Raw genomic sequence first — 15034 nt, 5'->3', positions numbered from 1 at the left:
AGTCATATGTTGTCTTAGGACTTTTTTTTCCTAGTTACTTCAAGCACCAAGATGTATTTTCCCTCCGCCACATCTAGTGTGTAAGCTCCTGGAGGCTAGAGGCCACTGAACACTCTGACTAAGTGTGTGATAAATGTGATAATCCTCCATTGTGAACAATCTCAGAGAATGATTTACATCAAATGGCACTGTAGTTTAACAGAAAACAGATATCATACATGATCTGGCCAGAACACAAATAATTCACAATGGTAATTTCAGAAAATCATTTACAATTAAATTCTGGTGTCTCTTGTTTAATTGAGAAAAGACTATAAAAGTTTAGGGTGTGTGGAATCGCTTTAGAAAAAGGGTAAAGTGTTCTAAGAGATAGCTTTTTTTTTTCTTTTTTTTTCTACTCTGTTGAGGTGTGATTGACAAAACCGTAAGATATTTAAAGTGTACATCACGATGATTTGAGATATATATATATATACACACACACATTTTGAAAGGATTCCTCGCTTCCAATTAATTAATACATTCATCACCTCACCTTTTTTTCCTAAGAACATTTAAGTTCTACCCTCTTAACAAATTGCAATTATACAATACAGTATTATCAAGTATAGTCACCATATTATACATTAGATCCTCATACCTTATTCATCTTATAATGAAAGTTTGTATCCTTTTACCAACCTCTCCCTATCCCCCTCAGCCCCCAGCCTCTAGCAACCACTTTTTTACTAAGAGATAGTTTTTGAAGCTGTTAGTAGATTTACATTTTATTATTAGAAATATTTCTTAACATTTCTCTCACTCCAGTGATGGTCAGTGTGCTTGGTATGAAGTCATTTTAGATGATGAGGAACTGCACTCTCTTTCCCTCCTTCTTACCTCCCACTCCAACTATAAATATAAATGACTGTTTACTATAACCATTTGGTTCTGAGAAAAAAGACTTTTCCATAACCTACTGCCCACATCCATGCCTATTTCCTCTTTGCTAACTATTTTGATTGTTTTGCCCAGACCTAACCACTTCCTATTTCTTCTCTTGCCTCTATTTACAATTTTGTCCTTTGGAAATTACCACTAAATAGTACTGCTTGTCATCTACACCTGGACCTGCAGTCTTACAGGGGTATTGCCAAAGAATATAGTTAAAGTGACAAAAATGGACCGAAAGTGACTAAAATTTAAATATAAAAGAAACTAGTATCTACCTCATACCCATTAGGAAGGCTGCTGTCAAAAAACAAAATAACAAGTGTTGGTGAGGATGTGGAAAAATTAGAACTTTTGTACACTGTTGGTAGGAATGTAAAATGGTGGAGCTGCTGTGGAAAACATCATGGTGTTTTCAAAAAATTAAAAATAGAATTGCCATGTGATTCAGAAATTCTACTTCTGGGTATATATACAAAAGAATGGAAAGCAGGGACTAGAAAAGATATTTGTACACTCATGTTCATAGCAGCATTATTCACAAGAGCCAAAAGGTGAAAGCAACCCAAGTACCCATCAGTGGAAGAATGGATAAACAAAATGTGGTGTATACATACAAAAGGATATTTTTCAGCCTTAAAAAGGAAGGAAATTCTGACATATGCTACATGAACAAAATTTGAGGACATTATGCTAAGTGAATTAAGACAGTCACAAAAGGACAAATACTGTATGATTTCACTTATATGATGTGTAAAGGAAAAAATATGTTGCCTGCCATTCCGGTTCTACAAGGATCAAGCCATTAGCCACTGCAGTTGCCCACTGACAGTGTGCCTGAGGGGAATTCAGGATGGTGAAAAACAGGAAGCATTCTGGGCTCTGGACACCAGTCCCTAGATAGTTAAGATACATATCTAAGGAAAAATTTCAATGACCCCAGATTCCTGCATCTTCCCATACAGAGAAAAGCACTAACATCATTAACTTGAGATGCCTGTTCTTTGTGATAAGCGGTAATCTTTTGATGTTTGACTACATGTTTTTAATTAATTTATTTATTTTTGGCTGCGTTGGGTCTTCATTGCTGCACGCGGGCTTTCTCTAGTTGCGGCGAACGGAGGCAGCTCTTTGTTGCGGTGCACGGGCTCTAGGCGCACAGGCTTCAGTAGCTGCAGCACACAGGCTCAGTAGTTGTGGCTTGCAGGCTCTAGAGCGCAGGCTCAGTAATTGCAGTGCATGGGCTTAGTTGTTCTGCGGCATGTGGGATCTTCCCGGACCAGGGCTTGAATCTGTGTCCCCTGCATTGGCAGGTGGATTCTTAACCATTGCACCACCAGGGAAGCCCATGTTTTTTCCCCAGTGAAAAAATTCATACATATCCTGGCTCCTCCTTTACTTCTTTGAAACAGTTTCTCAGAGCTATCTGAGAGGTTGTCTCCAAGGCTACAGTTCTCAGTAAGACACTGAATAAACTCAACTCACAGCTCTTATGGTGTGTGTGTGTGTGTGTGTGTGTGTTTACATTGACAGATGTGATGGTTAATTTTATGTGTCAACCTGTCTGTGCCATGGGATGTCCAGTTATTTGTTCAAACATTCTGGGTGTGTCTGTGAGGATTGTTTTGGATGAGATTAATATTTGAATTGGCAGACTGAATAAAGCAGACTGTCTTCCCTAATGTGGGTGGCCTTCCTCCAATCAGCTGAAGGTTTGAATAGAACAAAAAGGCTGACTCTCCTATGATTAAGAAAGAATTCCTCCTGCCTGACTGCTTGAGCTGGGACTTCAGTCTTTTTGTGCCTTCAGACTCCAGCTGAAACATCAGCTCTTCTTGGGTGGCAAGCCTGCCAGATTTCAGACTGGGGCTACACCCTCAGCTCTCCTAAGTCTCCAGCTTGCCAACCGAAGAGCTTCAGACTTCTCAGCCTAGATAATTGTGTGAGCCAATTCCTTATAATAAATCTCTTTGTTTCTCTATCTTTATGTCTATATTTATATCTATACATCCTGTTAGTTCTGTTCCGCTAGAGAACACTGCCTATTACATATGAGATACCAACAGTAGTCAAATTCATAGAGAGAGAAAGTAGAACAGTGGTTGGCAGGCGCTAGGAGCAGGGAGAATGGGGAGTTGTCGGTTAACGAGTATAGAGTTTCAGTTTTGCAAGATGAAGAGAGTTCTGTGGATGGATGGTGGTGATGGTAGCACAACAATGTGAATGTACTTGATGCCACTGAACTGTACACTTAAAAATGGTTAAGGTGGTAAGTTTTATATTATATGCATTTTGCCATGATTTAAAAAATTTTTTGTCCAAAAAAATGACTTAATAGTCTTATGTATTAAACATACCGAAGTTAGCTGTGATGAAAATAACCAAATGTGACAGTGTAACTGTCATTGTGTAATTTACCAACCTCATTATCCATGGTTTGTGTTATGAAATCTGGTATTGGTGGGTGTAACGGCAGTCATCACCAGCCTTTGCCAATTTCTTGAGACTTGTTAGAATGTAGAATAAAAAGAACATCATCATTTACTCAAGAAATACTTAATGAGCACTTACTCTGCCAGGTCACGTGTTACACACTTGGGAGAAAAGGTCCAACCAGATAGTTCTCCTGAAGCTTAGGGTCCAGTGAAGGAGACAGGCAATAAAAGGCAAATAGTACCTATAGACTGTGATAAGGGTAATGAGATAGAAATTTAAAAATAGAAAATAGGGAAATACTTTGATAAAGTGAATAGGGAAGCTTCTCTGAGAAGTAGAATATTAAGCTGAGAACTGAAACTGAGAAAGAACCAGTTATGGAAATATTGGGGGAAGAGCATTCATTACAGGAAGAGGGAACAGCAAGAGTAAAGGCACAATAATCCCTGACCTACTTAAGAAAGTGGTGCTTACATGCAGTGGCATGCCTTAAATGGTGCTGAGTGAAGGGGACTTCTATAAGCTTACAGAGTAATGAAATAGGAGATGTGACATTTTGGCTATAAAATAAGAGGGTAATTAATATTCTGTGATGACTAGATTCTTTTTAAGAAATATTTTGAGGATAAATGTTTGTACAAAACTTTTAAAATCCCTAAAATAAACAGAATAGGTCTTAAAAATGTGAGCATTTGTTGATTTTTATCAATTAATTATATTCACTATGGGGAGACCATTTTTAAGAGATCTTATAGATAATCCTTTTAAATAGAGAAAATTGGTCTCTAATTTAGCTTCTTGATAACTCATATATGATGAAATGGATTTGCAATTGTGGTCCTTAGACCAAACTCAGTATTAGAACAACTGATGTAATAGGTATTAAATCAAAGAGTGGCTCTGGCAGAACAGGTTTCTAGAATACTGGAAAGTATAGAGCAGGGACACCTGGGCTCGCCCTGCTCTCCCTTGCTGGCCTTTAATGGTGCAGGAGTAAAGTCAAGGACAAAAAGAGCCTGACAGCAATACTTCCTTAGTTATAAGTACATAGGTTGATTAAGTTTTTCCTGAATAGGCCTTGAGTGTGATGGAACTTATGGTGCTAGAAGGGTTGAGATTTCCACACTTGACAAGACCTTACATTGAGTGGACAGTTGTGCTGGAAGGATGTTCCCCCATTTAGGAACTTTGAGGGCAAAGGGAAATACTCATGTGTGGCCATCTTGCTTCCACCAAGATTTTCCTTTGCTAGTAAGTTAGGAGCTTAACGTAATTAATAATCTACAGCCCACCATATTTCCACATATGTAGGGAGGCTCTATAAAGTGGTGAATACCAAGGACAGCCATATCTCTCAGTCAAGCATCTCTGGCAAGACTTCAGGCATAAGAGCTGGCATCAGTCAGAACTCTTGAAATTATGAGTGACAGAAAATCAAGTCAAACTTCTTAAGTAAGTATTATTTACTCACAGATATACAAAGGGATGGTTCAAACTTGGCCAGTTCAGGGTTCAAAGAATATTGCCAGGACACTGTTTCTTTTGTTTTAATCATTTGTTTTGCTTTTCTCTGGCTCAGGCATGCTCTCCCTGAATTACAGCAAAGATGGCTCTGAGAGTGCTTGACTTACATGGGGGCTGTGAACAACCGTAATTTTAGTAAGGAAGAGTCCTTGCACCCATAGCCAACTCTGATAAAGTTCTCTGGTGCTGAATCAAGCTCTGTGAGTCTGAGTCATATGCCCAACCCTCATGCCCGGTGAGGTGGGATTAGGTAACTGACAGCCTTACCAGGTCTGGGAGATGCAGGTACTGAATGGAAAAGGGCTTACTTCCATTAGAGGAAGTGGAGGAAGTAGTTTCTCTCTAGTGTAGAGAGAAACCTAGATATTGATGCTTTGGGGGAAAAAGGATAGAAGAAAGTTGTGCCTTTTTATAAGTTTTCAAATGTAACCATAGTTACTTAGTAATTAAGACTTCTAGACTCTTCTCCAAACACCGAATTTACATTTAATACCCACTTAAAATCTTTTAAATTATCAAGTTACCTAATTTCTGAAGATTGCTTACTCAAATTGTTAACGTTTCCTGAAAACCTATAGTGTGATCTGCTAGACACTTTACATATATTATTAAGTCCTCACAACACCTTATTGAGCATTATTATTTCTATTTAAGATGAGGATATTGAGGGCCAGAAAGGTGGGTAATTTGCCCAATGACACACAACTAGGAGTGATGACGTGTGACTGGAGCCCAAATTCACATAGTTCCAAAGCCCATAGTCTTCCTACTTCATACTTCTTCCTTGGTCCAACTTATTTGCTCACAAGTATTTGAGGATTTGAGCTGCAAAAATGTAGAGGAGGGAAAAAGCAAGGGTGTTGACAACCTACTGAAAAAGTGTTAATATTCTTAATATGGAGAGAATTCTTAAAATCAGTTAGAATAATATTTCAAAAACTACATGAAGGATAATTAGACAATTAGTAACAGAAATACAAAAGACTTTTAAACTTATGAATAAATGTTCATCCTCACTGGTAATCAAAGGAATAAAAATTAAAATAGCAATGGATGTTAGTTTTGGGGTACTACATAGACAATGATTTCCTTTCTTTTTCCTTTATCCCCCCCTTCCTCCCTCCCTCCCTCCTTCCCTTCCTTCCTTCCCTCCTTTTTTTCTTCCTTCCTTCCTTTCTTTATGATATCCTGTGTAGGCAAGGGATCATGGAAGCTGAGACGCTTGTACAAACTGATGGGAGTAAATATTAGTACAATCCCTTTATTTTACCCAAATTTAGTTTTTTTAAGATTGTTATGAGAAACCATCAATCCCCTGAGCCGCCCTTCCCATCTCACAACTGTTTTCGAATATTTTAGGTGATTCTTGGTATTTATCTTAATATCTCTAACATCATGCTTGTATTGCTACTTCTTGAGTTTTCAGAACTATCTTGCTAATGCAGTCACATCATAATTTTGGCTAGCTTAATATTCAATATTTACATCATTACGGCTATGTAAATGCCAGGTACAGTTGAACCACATACTACACTATACCTTTCCAGCACATTCTATTTTCCTTGAAATTAATAATTTTTTGTTCTTTTAGCTTTTCATGTATTCATCATTAACTCACTACATTCAAATCCACTAGTGTTGTTTTCCATTTTCTTGACAATAACTAGTGACTCTGATCTTCTTGAAGAAGTCTCTTTGAACCCTGACCTGATCTTATGGAGACTGGTGGCCTTTTGGCCTGTTGCACAGCTACCTCCTTTGGCTCTCTCTTCACTGTCATTTGGGAATTCTCTTTTCCTATCTTGTGTCACCATGTCTTTTCCCCAAGGTCTCTTCCTCTTTCTTGCCTTACTCCCTCTCTTCCTGTGAAAAGGTGCATAGGAAATAAGTTGTTTTTGAGATTTTGCATGTCTGAAAATGTCTCTCTTCTGTCTTCACTCTTTTTTTTTTTTTAACATCTTTATTGGAGTATAATTGCTTTACAATGTTGTGTTAGTTTCTGCTTTATAACAAAGTGAATCAGTTATACGTATACATATATCCCCAGGATTCAGTTTTGTTTTTTTTCCCTATTAACTTTGTTCTTTTGGTTGTTGTTGTTGTTTTTAACATCTTTATTGGAGTATAATTGCTTTACAATGGTGTGTTAGTTTCTGCTTTATAACAAAGTGAATCAGTTATACATATACATATGTCCCCATATCTCTTCCCTCTTGTGTCTCCCTCCCTCCCACCCTTCCTATCCCACCCCTCTAGGTGGTCACAAAGCACGGAGCTGATCTCCCTGTGCTATGCGGCTGCTTCCCACTAGCTATCTATTTTATGTTTGGTAGTGTATATATGTCCAAGCCACTCTCTCACTTTGTCCCAGCTTACCCTTCCCCCTCCCCATATCCTCAAGTCCATTCTCTAGTAAGTCTGTGTCTTTATTCCCATCTTACCACTAGGTTCTCCATGACCTTTTTTTTTTTTTTTTTTCCTTTCCTTAGATTCCATATGTCTTCACTCTTAATTGATAGTTTGGCTGGGTAGTAATCCTTGGCACAAATTTTCTTTCAGAATTTTGAAGGCATTGCTTCATTGTCTTCTGGCTTCCGCTACTGCTATAGCAAGGGCAAATTTCTCCCTGGGGGAAATGTACTGTATAGCAAATATACTTCTTGCTATAATGTACTCATACATAAAAAATACACTGCAAAAGCACCATTTCTGCATTCAATATTCAATACATTTCATTTATGCATTCAATAGTCAATAAATGTAAATATTGTTTAACAGTGCAAAAGTAAAATAAAAAGTTATCTCATTAGCATCTTATTATACCCTGTTAAACAGGCACCTGGGGTTATATTGTTTCCCTCTCTTTTAGCTATGACTTTGGAAGTCCAATGTTATTCTGATTCTTAATTCTTTATATAAAGCCTGACTTTCTCTCTGGAAGCTAGCAAACTCGTTTCTTTGTCCTCAGTTGACTGATATTTCACAACCAGCTTCCTTGGACTGAGCCCTTTTAATCTGGACACTTCCTTCATTTCTGGGAAATTTTCTTGAATTTTGATGATTCAGTGATTTCCTTCCTCATTAATTCTATTCTCACCTTCAGGAACTCCTGAGCTCTGGACTTGTACATTGGACCTCCTGGACGGATCTTCTAATTTTGAAATATTTTCTTTGTCTTTTTGTTCCCCTTTCTGGAGGATTTAATCTAACTTTATCCTCTAAACTTTCTGCAGAGTTCATTTTATCTCTGCCATAAAAATTAGTCTTTACACGTGACTAACTTTTGCCTTTGTTGATTCTTTTTCTTATCTTTGTTTTTCACTTCATTAATTTTTGTTTATGTCTTTATTATTCCTTCTTTCAACTTCTTTTGGATTTAATCTATTACTGTTTTTTAAACTTCTTAAGTTGACAAATTAGCCTATTAATTTTTAGGCTCTAAGCACAATATGGCTTTAGTGCCACATCACAGGATTTAATAGGAGGCATTTTCATTAATGTTCAGTTTCAAGTGTTTTCTAATTTTTTTTCTTTGACTCATGAGTATATAGAAGTATACCTATTATTTTAATTTTCCTAAAATTGATTTCTCATTTGATTGCATTAAGATCATAAATAATGTCCTTTATTTTTTTATTTTTGTTGACACTTGCTTTGTAGCTTTTAATATAACCCATTTCTAATGTTTTACTTGTTCTTGCAAATAACAGACACTCTCCAACTGATGCTTTTTGTTTTTTTTGTATGTTCATCAAATAAAGCTTGTTAATTGTGCTGCTCAAATATCTTATATATCTACTGAGTTCACTTTAAATTAAAATCCTTGGCTTACATTTTTCTTCATAACATGCAAATACTGTATCATGCCTTAAACCTATCTGAGTTTCAAGTAAAAGCCACAATTCTTAGAGGGAAAAAAAATAGTTCTACCTAGAATCAGGAAGACAGATGTGATTTCTTGCTGTTTCCCTTTGCAGATTTTTTTTGTAGTCCACCATTTAGCTAACTGTGTAGCCCTTTGTCAGTTCTGGCGTTATGCTGGGGTCTTCAGTCTACTCCCTGCCCTGTTGGTGCCCCTATAGCTATGGGCACCAGGGACAGTAGATATCCCCAGGGCATCCAGCACCTTCAGTGAGTCCTTACCTTCCCAGACTCTTCTTCCAGCTTCATTCCTGGTTTCAGAGAATTTCCCCTACTTTCACATAAATTTACAAATTCATTTTAAATGAAAATTTAAAATAGTTTATCCAGCATTATTAGGTGTTTTGTAGTGGGAGAGTTTCTGCTAGTGTAACTTTCTTACTTTACTCCTCTCTCCCTCTCGCTCTTTTCCTGCCAGTGTCCTAGTTTAAAAACATTTTATGGATGTAAAAGGGCCATCATCTGTTTTCTTCTTTCCTTTTTCCCCCAATTCCCTACTCAGTTTTTATTTTATTTTATTCTACTATATTTATTTTATTTTTTATTCTGGTTACTTGCAGATGAAGGGAGAGCACTTAACAAAGTGTTGACGAGGATAAAGAGGTGGGACAGCCTTCGCAGCAAAACAGTAACAGAAAGAACTGTTGTCCAGCTTTATAACTGAAATATGTGGGATGTAGGTGATCTTCTATAGTTATGGCTAAAGATGCATCTTCTTGGGCCCTTTCAGACCTACTGGATCAGAATCTCAGGGTAGGGGTGGGGAATGAAGCCTGAGAGTGGACATTTTAACAAGTTGTCCGGATGGTCAGGAGGCACACTAATGTCTGGGAACCACTGGTATGGACCTTTGATTTCTCAGTAGGGTGGGCAGTAAGGAGGGATGAAGCAATTGGACACAGCATGGATGGATTATTAATTGCACTTTCCATCTAGTTACAGTAATGTGGCAGGCAAGAAATATTCCTCCCAGACTCTGGAAAAAGTTTAACAGTAAATACCAAATTTTGGCAGTGTGTTTTATCAAAAGTACTAGTTATTTTAGGGAGAATTTGAGAGAGAAGTTACCTAGAGGTTATGATGGACATCTCTTAAAATAAAACACCTCTGGTTCATCTATTGAACTTTCCTAAGGTCTACTCTTCTACTCTTTCTCATTCAGCCTCATAGCCACAAACTGGGGTCTCTTGTTTCAAGTTTTGTTTTTTTTTTACCGCCACATACCTAGAACTTGATGCTTCCTGTCTTACTCAATTCATAGTTCCTGTCACAGATTAAAATATTATGATCAGATTGATCAAATATGATCAACTGGGTCATCTAGTGGTGACCCAATTTGCCTATAAGATGAAGTCCAACTTCTTCATTTGAGATTACCCAGCCATTCAAGATTCTTCAGTCTATAATCTTTTCCTCTTTCTCTGACAATACCTTGCCACTCTCCAAAGACTATGCCTCTCTCACCTGGCTGGTTTCAATATCTCTGTAAATTAATCAGGCTTGTCAGGACTCTAAGCCTCTACTCATGCTTTCTATCACTCTTCTTTGTTTATCCAAATCTAAACTAGCGTTCAAAGTGAAGCTCAGATGCTACCTTTTCTCTGGTTGCATTTTCTTCTTCACATTGCAGATCTGTCAATCCAAAAACTCTTCACCATTTTTCCACTTCCCAGAGGTTAGCATGCAAACTCTTTCCCTTGCATACAACATAGCCCCACTTTCTCTTTCTGGTCGCATCTCTACAAACTACTTTATGCACTTGACCTCCAGACACAGTGACTCACTTTCTGATTCTCAGTCTTGCCACGCATTTTTAGCTTTCTGTACCTTCGTACCTGTTCTTTCCTTTGCCAGATATGACTTGCCCTTTTCTCAGCCTGAAAAATTCTTGCATATCCTTCAAGAACCTCTTCAAACATTACCTTCTCTGTGAAATCTCCCTGACTTCTCCCAGGTGAAACACTCCACCCCAGAGTACTTTGAGTCTAAATATCCTAAACATGTGTCTCATTGTGTTGTAATTCTTTATTTGTATGTCTGTGTTCTATACTTGATGTGAGCCTATTTGCTACACAGTACCTGGCAGAATACTGTTATCTAATAGTTGCTCAGTAAACGTTGCCCAATGACTGAACACTGTAACCTGTATTGATCTCCCCAGTGCTGTAACTGCAAGGGCTCTTAGTGCTTATACCAATCATTTTGCTAAATTGCCTTAGATTATTCTTTCACTGTTTGAAGCATGTTCTAGATTCCAGTAAGATTAAATGGAGATGCCCTGGTCAAGGTACTTAACTCTCCCAGCCTCAGTTTCTTCATCTGTAAAATGGGTGATAATAATAGCACCTCAATCAAAGTGTTGCTGTGTAAAATGAGACAATGCATTAAAATATTCAGCACAATGCCTGACACACTCAAAGTGGCAGAAGCATTTCATAAACTGTTACATTCTACATTTATGTCATTATCCCTTAGTATTCTCAGAGGGTTGATGTGAAGATTATATGAGAACATATACGTGAAACCATGTTGTAATGCACTATGCAAAACTAGTTACCTTTATTTTCACTGTCTCCGCAACTAGGTTAGAAGCCCGTTTCAGCCTGAACACATTAAGTCCAATCCTCAGCAAGATGCACAAAGCCTTACCCAGCTCAGCTTCTTTCTTTTAAAGTCTCCCATCTTCTTCTCAGCACCCATCACAGGGTCATGCACATGTTAGGCACTCAAGGTAGATTTAAATATAGTAACAGCTCTAGAATTAGCAAGGCCTTTAGCTGAAAGTGAAGCCTTCTGCATTCTTTTTGTTTGATGGTTGTTTTGTATAACTTGCTTGAAACATTTTTCCTTGGTCAATGGACTCCTAATATTTTGGAGATGCTGTATAATTGTATTAGGCTTAGTTTGCTTTGTGGTAGGACCACTTCCCCTTTTGGCATGGATAACAGGGAGGCAGCCTTAGCCAGGGTCCTACTTTTTTCTCTTACTAAAGACATAAATTATATAACTCTTGCACTGCAGAACGACTGAAAAAGTGTTTGATTTGGGTCCTTTCTGACATTTTGGCAACTTCTATGTATCACTCCCCTTTAGAATTTATTAAGGTGTGGTAGTACAACATGTAGAAAAAATAAATTAAAAGGGTAAGGCTTTCAGGTACTGATTGGAAACACAGGTATGGGTACAAGGAATCCAGATAGGTGAAAGTTCCCACAATCTTCAGAAAACGTACTCAATTTCTGAAAAGGCTTTGAAGCAGTGTACAGGGAAAGCGCAATATATTAAGACAGGGCCATTAACCAAGAGAGTCAAATGCTTCTTAAACCCTTAAGCATTTCCTCAACTCCCGAGCACAGGGGAACGACTAGAGGCCTGCCTGGGGAATCCACGGGGACCATCGCAGGTGAGGGCGAGGAGGGCGAGGCGCGCCCCGGAGCCACAGGCTTGCAGATGCTCCGCCCGGCGGCGGGGGCCGATTCCCTTCGCCCCGCTGGGCCAGGGCGGCCCGAGACGGCTGAGCCGGCCGCGCCGGGGGAAGGAGTTTCCGGCGGACTCGGCGCGGTGCCGCTTCCTGTCCCCCTCGTCGCAGCGCCTCACGCCGCTCGTCCGGGACGCGGCTCGCACCGGATCCCCCTCCCCGTGCCCAGCGACGCCCCCGGCCCCATGCAATCCCGGCTCCTGCTCCTCGGGGCCCCGGGCGGCCGCGGAGGCCCGGCTGCGCGGCGCGTGCGGCTGCTCCTGCGGCAGGTGGTGCGGCGCCAGCCGGGCGGCGACGCGCGGAGCTCGGAGGTCAAACTGCTGCACGCCGGGGCGGGGGCCGACACAGGTAACCCCGGGACGCCTGGAGCGCGGGGCCCCTGCGCACCTCCGCCCCCCCACTCCCTGCTGCTTCAATTGGGGAGGAGCGCTGCGCCGGGAGCCAGGAGATCGAGGTTCTAGTCTCCACCTCGCCGCTAACTGCTGTGTAACGCGGGGCCGGGCGCTTGCACTCTCTGAGCCTCATTATGTAACCCGTGGGAACTGGACTTAGGTTTCCGATGACCTGCAATAGTGCTTTCTCCTTACCGCACTGCTTCTTTCACCTCCCGCCGCCCCCCCCCCCCCCCCACCCCGGGATTCTGACTTAGATTACAGCACACGCAGAGCTTAATGCAGCAGCCCTCAGAGGGTGTTGAAAGCTGGACTTGACCTTGCTCTCTGAGTCCCAAGGGCCTGGAAGTCAGTCTGTGCCATGTTCCAGACAGGGTTAGTGGCGGCTTAGAAGTGTACGTTCTCGCCAAAGGACCCCTCGTTAGGTTTTAAATGTATCCACGAGCCTTTCCAAGTTTTACTTGGAGTTTTCATTTCTCACAGATTCACAACTTCTTAGAACTGAAAACCACAATTTAATTTAGTTAAAACCCCTGACTCTATAATTGAGGTAATTGAGACCCAGAAAGGAAAAGTGACTTCCAGAAGATCACACAGCTAACCCTAGGCTGTGAAAGCGCAGAGTCCTAACCACTGGACCACCAGGGAATTCCCAGCTCTGATTTCTAAGCGCAGTATTTCTTGGCTCTATCTGAGATGGTTTTAGGGATCTGTGTGTGTGTGTGTGTGGGTGTGTGGGTGTGTGGGTGTGTGTGAGCGCGCTGGAGTTAGAGCATCTGTGCTGGTTAAGGGAAGGGATGATGTATGTTGTCGCTCCACGTGAATGGCTAAGTGATTCTAGGTAAGATTTTGTCAGTGTCATTGCTTAGAATAACGGAGGTATTCACCTGAAACTGCTAGTTTCATGGTTCTTCTTGCGCCCCCCATCCCAATAATTTTCCTTGTCAGAAGTGAGAGAGTTTAAGTCCCATCCATTTCATCATTCATTCATTAAACAAAAAAATTTTTTTCTTTTTCCTGTACAGGGTTGTGATTTGAGATTTTGCCCCTTTATCAATTATTATGCTTCTAGGGTGTTTGTTTGTTCATTTGTTTTTTAGTCTTTGAGTTGTTTATTTGTTACTTTCTCCTTTGTCCTAGAAGGCAGAGGTCAATGGTAGAAGTGTAGCATAATCTATAACTCGTGCTTTGGAGTGAACAGTCTGAGTTGGAGCCCATCTCTGCACCATCTAGGTATGGGGATTTGAGGGTAGGTTACTTAATTTTGTGTCCCAGTTTCCTTAACTGTAAAATGAGGATAAGGAAAGTATATTTGCTAGGGTTGTTGTAAGGATTTAGTTTATACAATCCCTGGCACATATTAATGTTCAATAAAAATTAGCTTCTTTATTATTCTTAGTGTATGTTATTTTCAGCTATGTGAGATTTATTGTTTCCTTGGCTTTAGAAGAAATGAAACCAGTTCCTTTTAGGTTTGAACTGTGAGAACTGTCTAGGTAGGCTGATGGAGCAGGGTTAATTCATGGGAACTTTAAAAAGAAAAATGTTCTTTATACATGAATAATACATGTTGATTATAAAAACATTAGACACGGCCTCAAAATTTGTGGTATGTCCAGCAAATCAAAGTACAGGCTTTGCTTCAAATATGAGAGTCATGTACACATTACAAACAACATATTAACTTCTTAGACTCAGTCACTTAGCATGACACCACATGGAGTAAATTATGTTAACCCTACTTGCCTTGCCACTGCAAAGATTCTCAAGGTTGAAGGTATGAGGGCTGTGGATAAATGTACCTGAAAACTCACCAGAGATCTGGACTCAAGTAAGAACAGCTGTGAGCCAGGTAAACAGGAGGCAAGTTCTGGGCTTCCCTGGGACATAACATTGGCCATCAGGGTTGAAGTGTCCCATTTTGAACCGGATGTCACACACAGACAAATGTAAACCACAAATAGCATTATGCTGTAATGAATTACAGTTTAGATTGGAAAGATGCTCTCAGCTGCACTCAGACATGTGACTAGTAATTCACCTCTCTGCAAGTAATTGACCTTGCTTCTTAGTAGTTTGGAAAAAGAACTAGACGGATACAAATTATATACTATTCTTATCTCTCCTGGGCTGTATGTATGTCTTATTTATCTTTATATTCCTTTTTGTGCATGTCAACTCTTTGTACCTAAGAAGTATTCAGTGGCTTATTATCTTCCAGTTCATGCAGAGAGGGAGCAGGAGAGGCTGGAATTGCCTTGTTGGCTTTCAAGATAGGAACTTTATAAAGCCTGAGAAGCAGAGGGAAGAGAGGGTCATTTTGTTTAAAAAAAAAAAAAAATCCCCAAACCCA

The 15034-nt window shown here is 39.9% G+C and overlaps 1 protein-coding gene across 4 annotated transcripts in view; it reads left to right on the top strand.

Moving 5' to 3' along the window:
- The first annotated feature begins 12348 nt into the window (after nt 1-12348).
- VWA8 (von Willebrand factor A domain containing 8) overlaps nt 12349-15034 on the top strand; it is a 356490-nt gene continuing 353804 nt past the window's right edge. For 2 of the 4 annotated variants that reach the window (XM_082435350.1, XM_082435351.1), the window contains exon 1: nt 12351-12637. In XM_082435350.1, the coding sequence (XP_082291476.1) occupies nt 12475-12637 (163 nt within the window). In that variant the 5' untranslated portion in view covers nt 12351-12474. Of the gene's footprint in view, nt 12638-15034 lie in introns of all 4 variants that reach the window. The other 2 variants (XM_082435352.1, XM_082435349.1) reach the window with 2 other exon arrangements.

The sequence above is a fragment of the Balaenoptera physalus genome (assembly GCF_965194825.1).
Source record: "Balaenoptera physalus genome assembly, chromosome: 18".
In the NCBI taxonomy this organism is placed as follows: Eukaryota; Metazoa; Chordata; class Mammalia; order Artiodactyla; family Balaenopteridae; genus Balaenoptera; species Balaenoptera physalus.
This window is presented reverse-complemented; position numbering and strand designations above follow the sequence as displayed.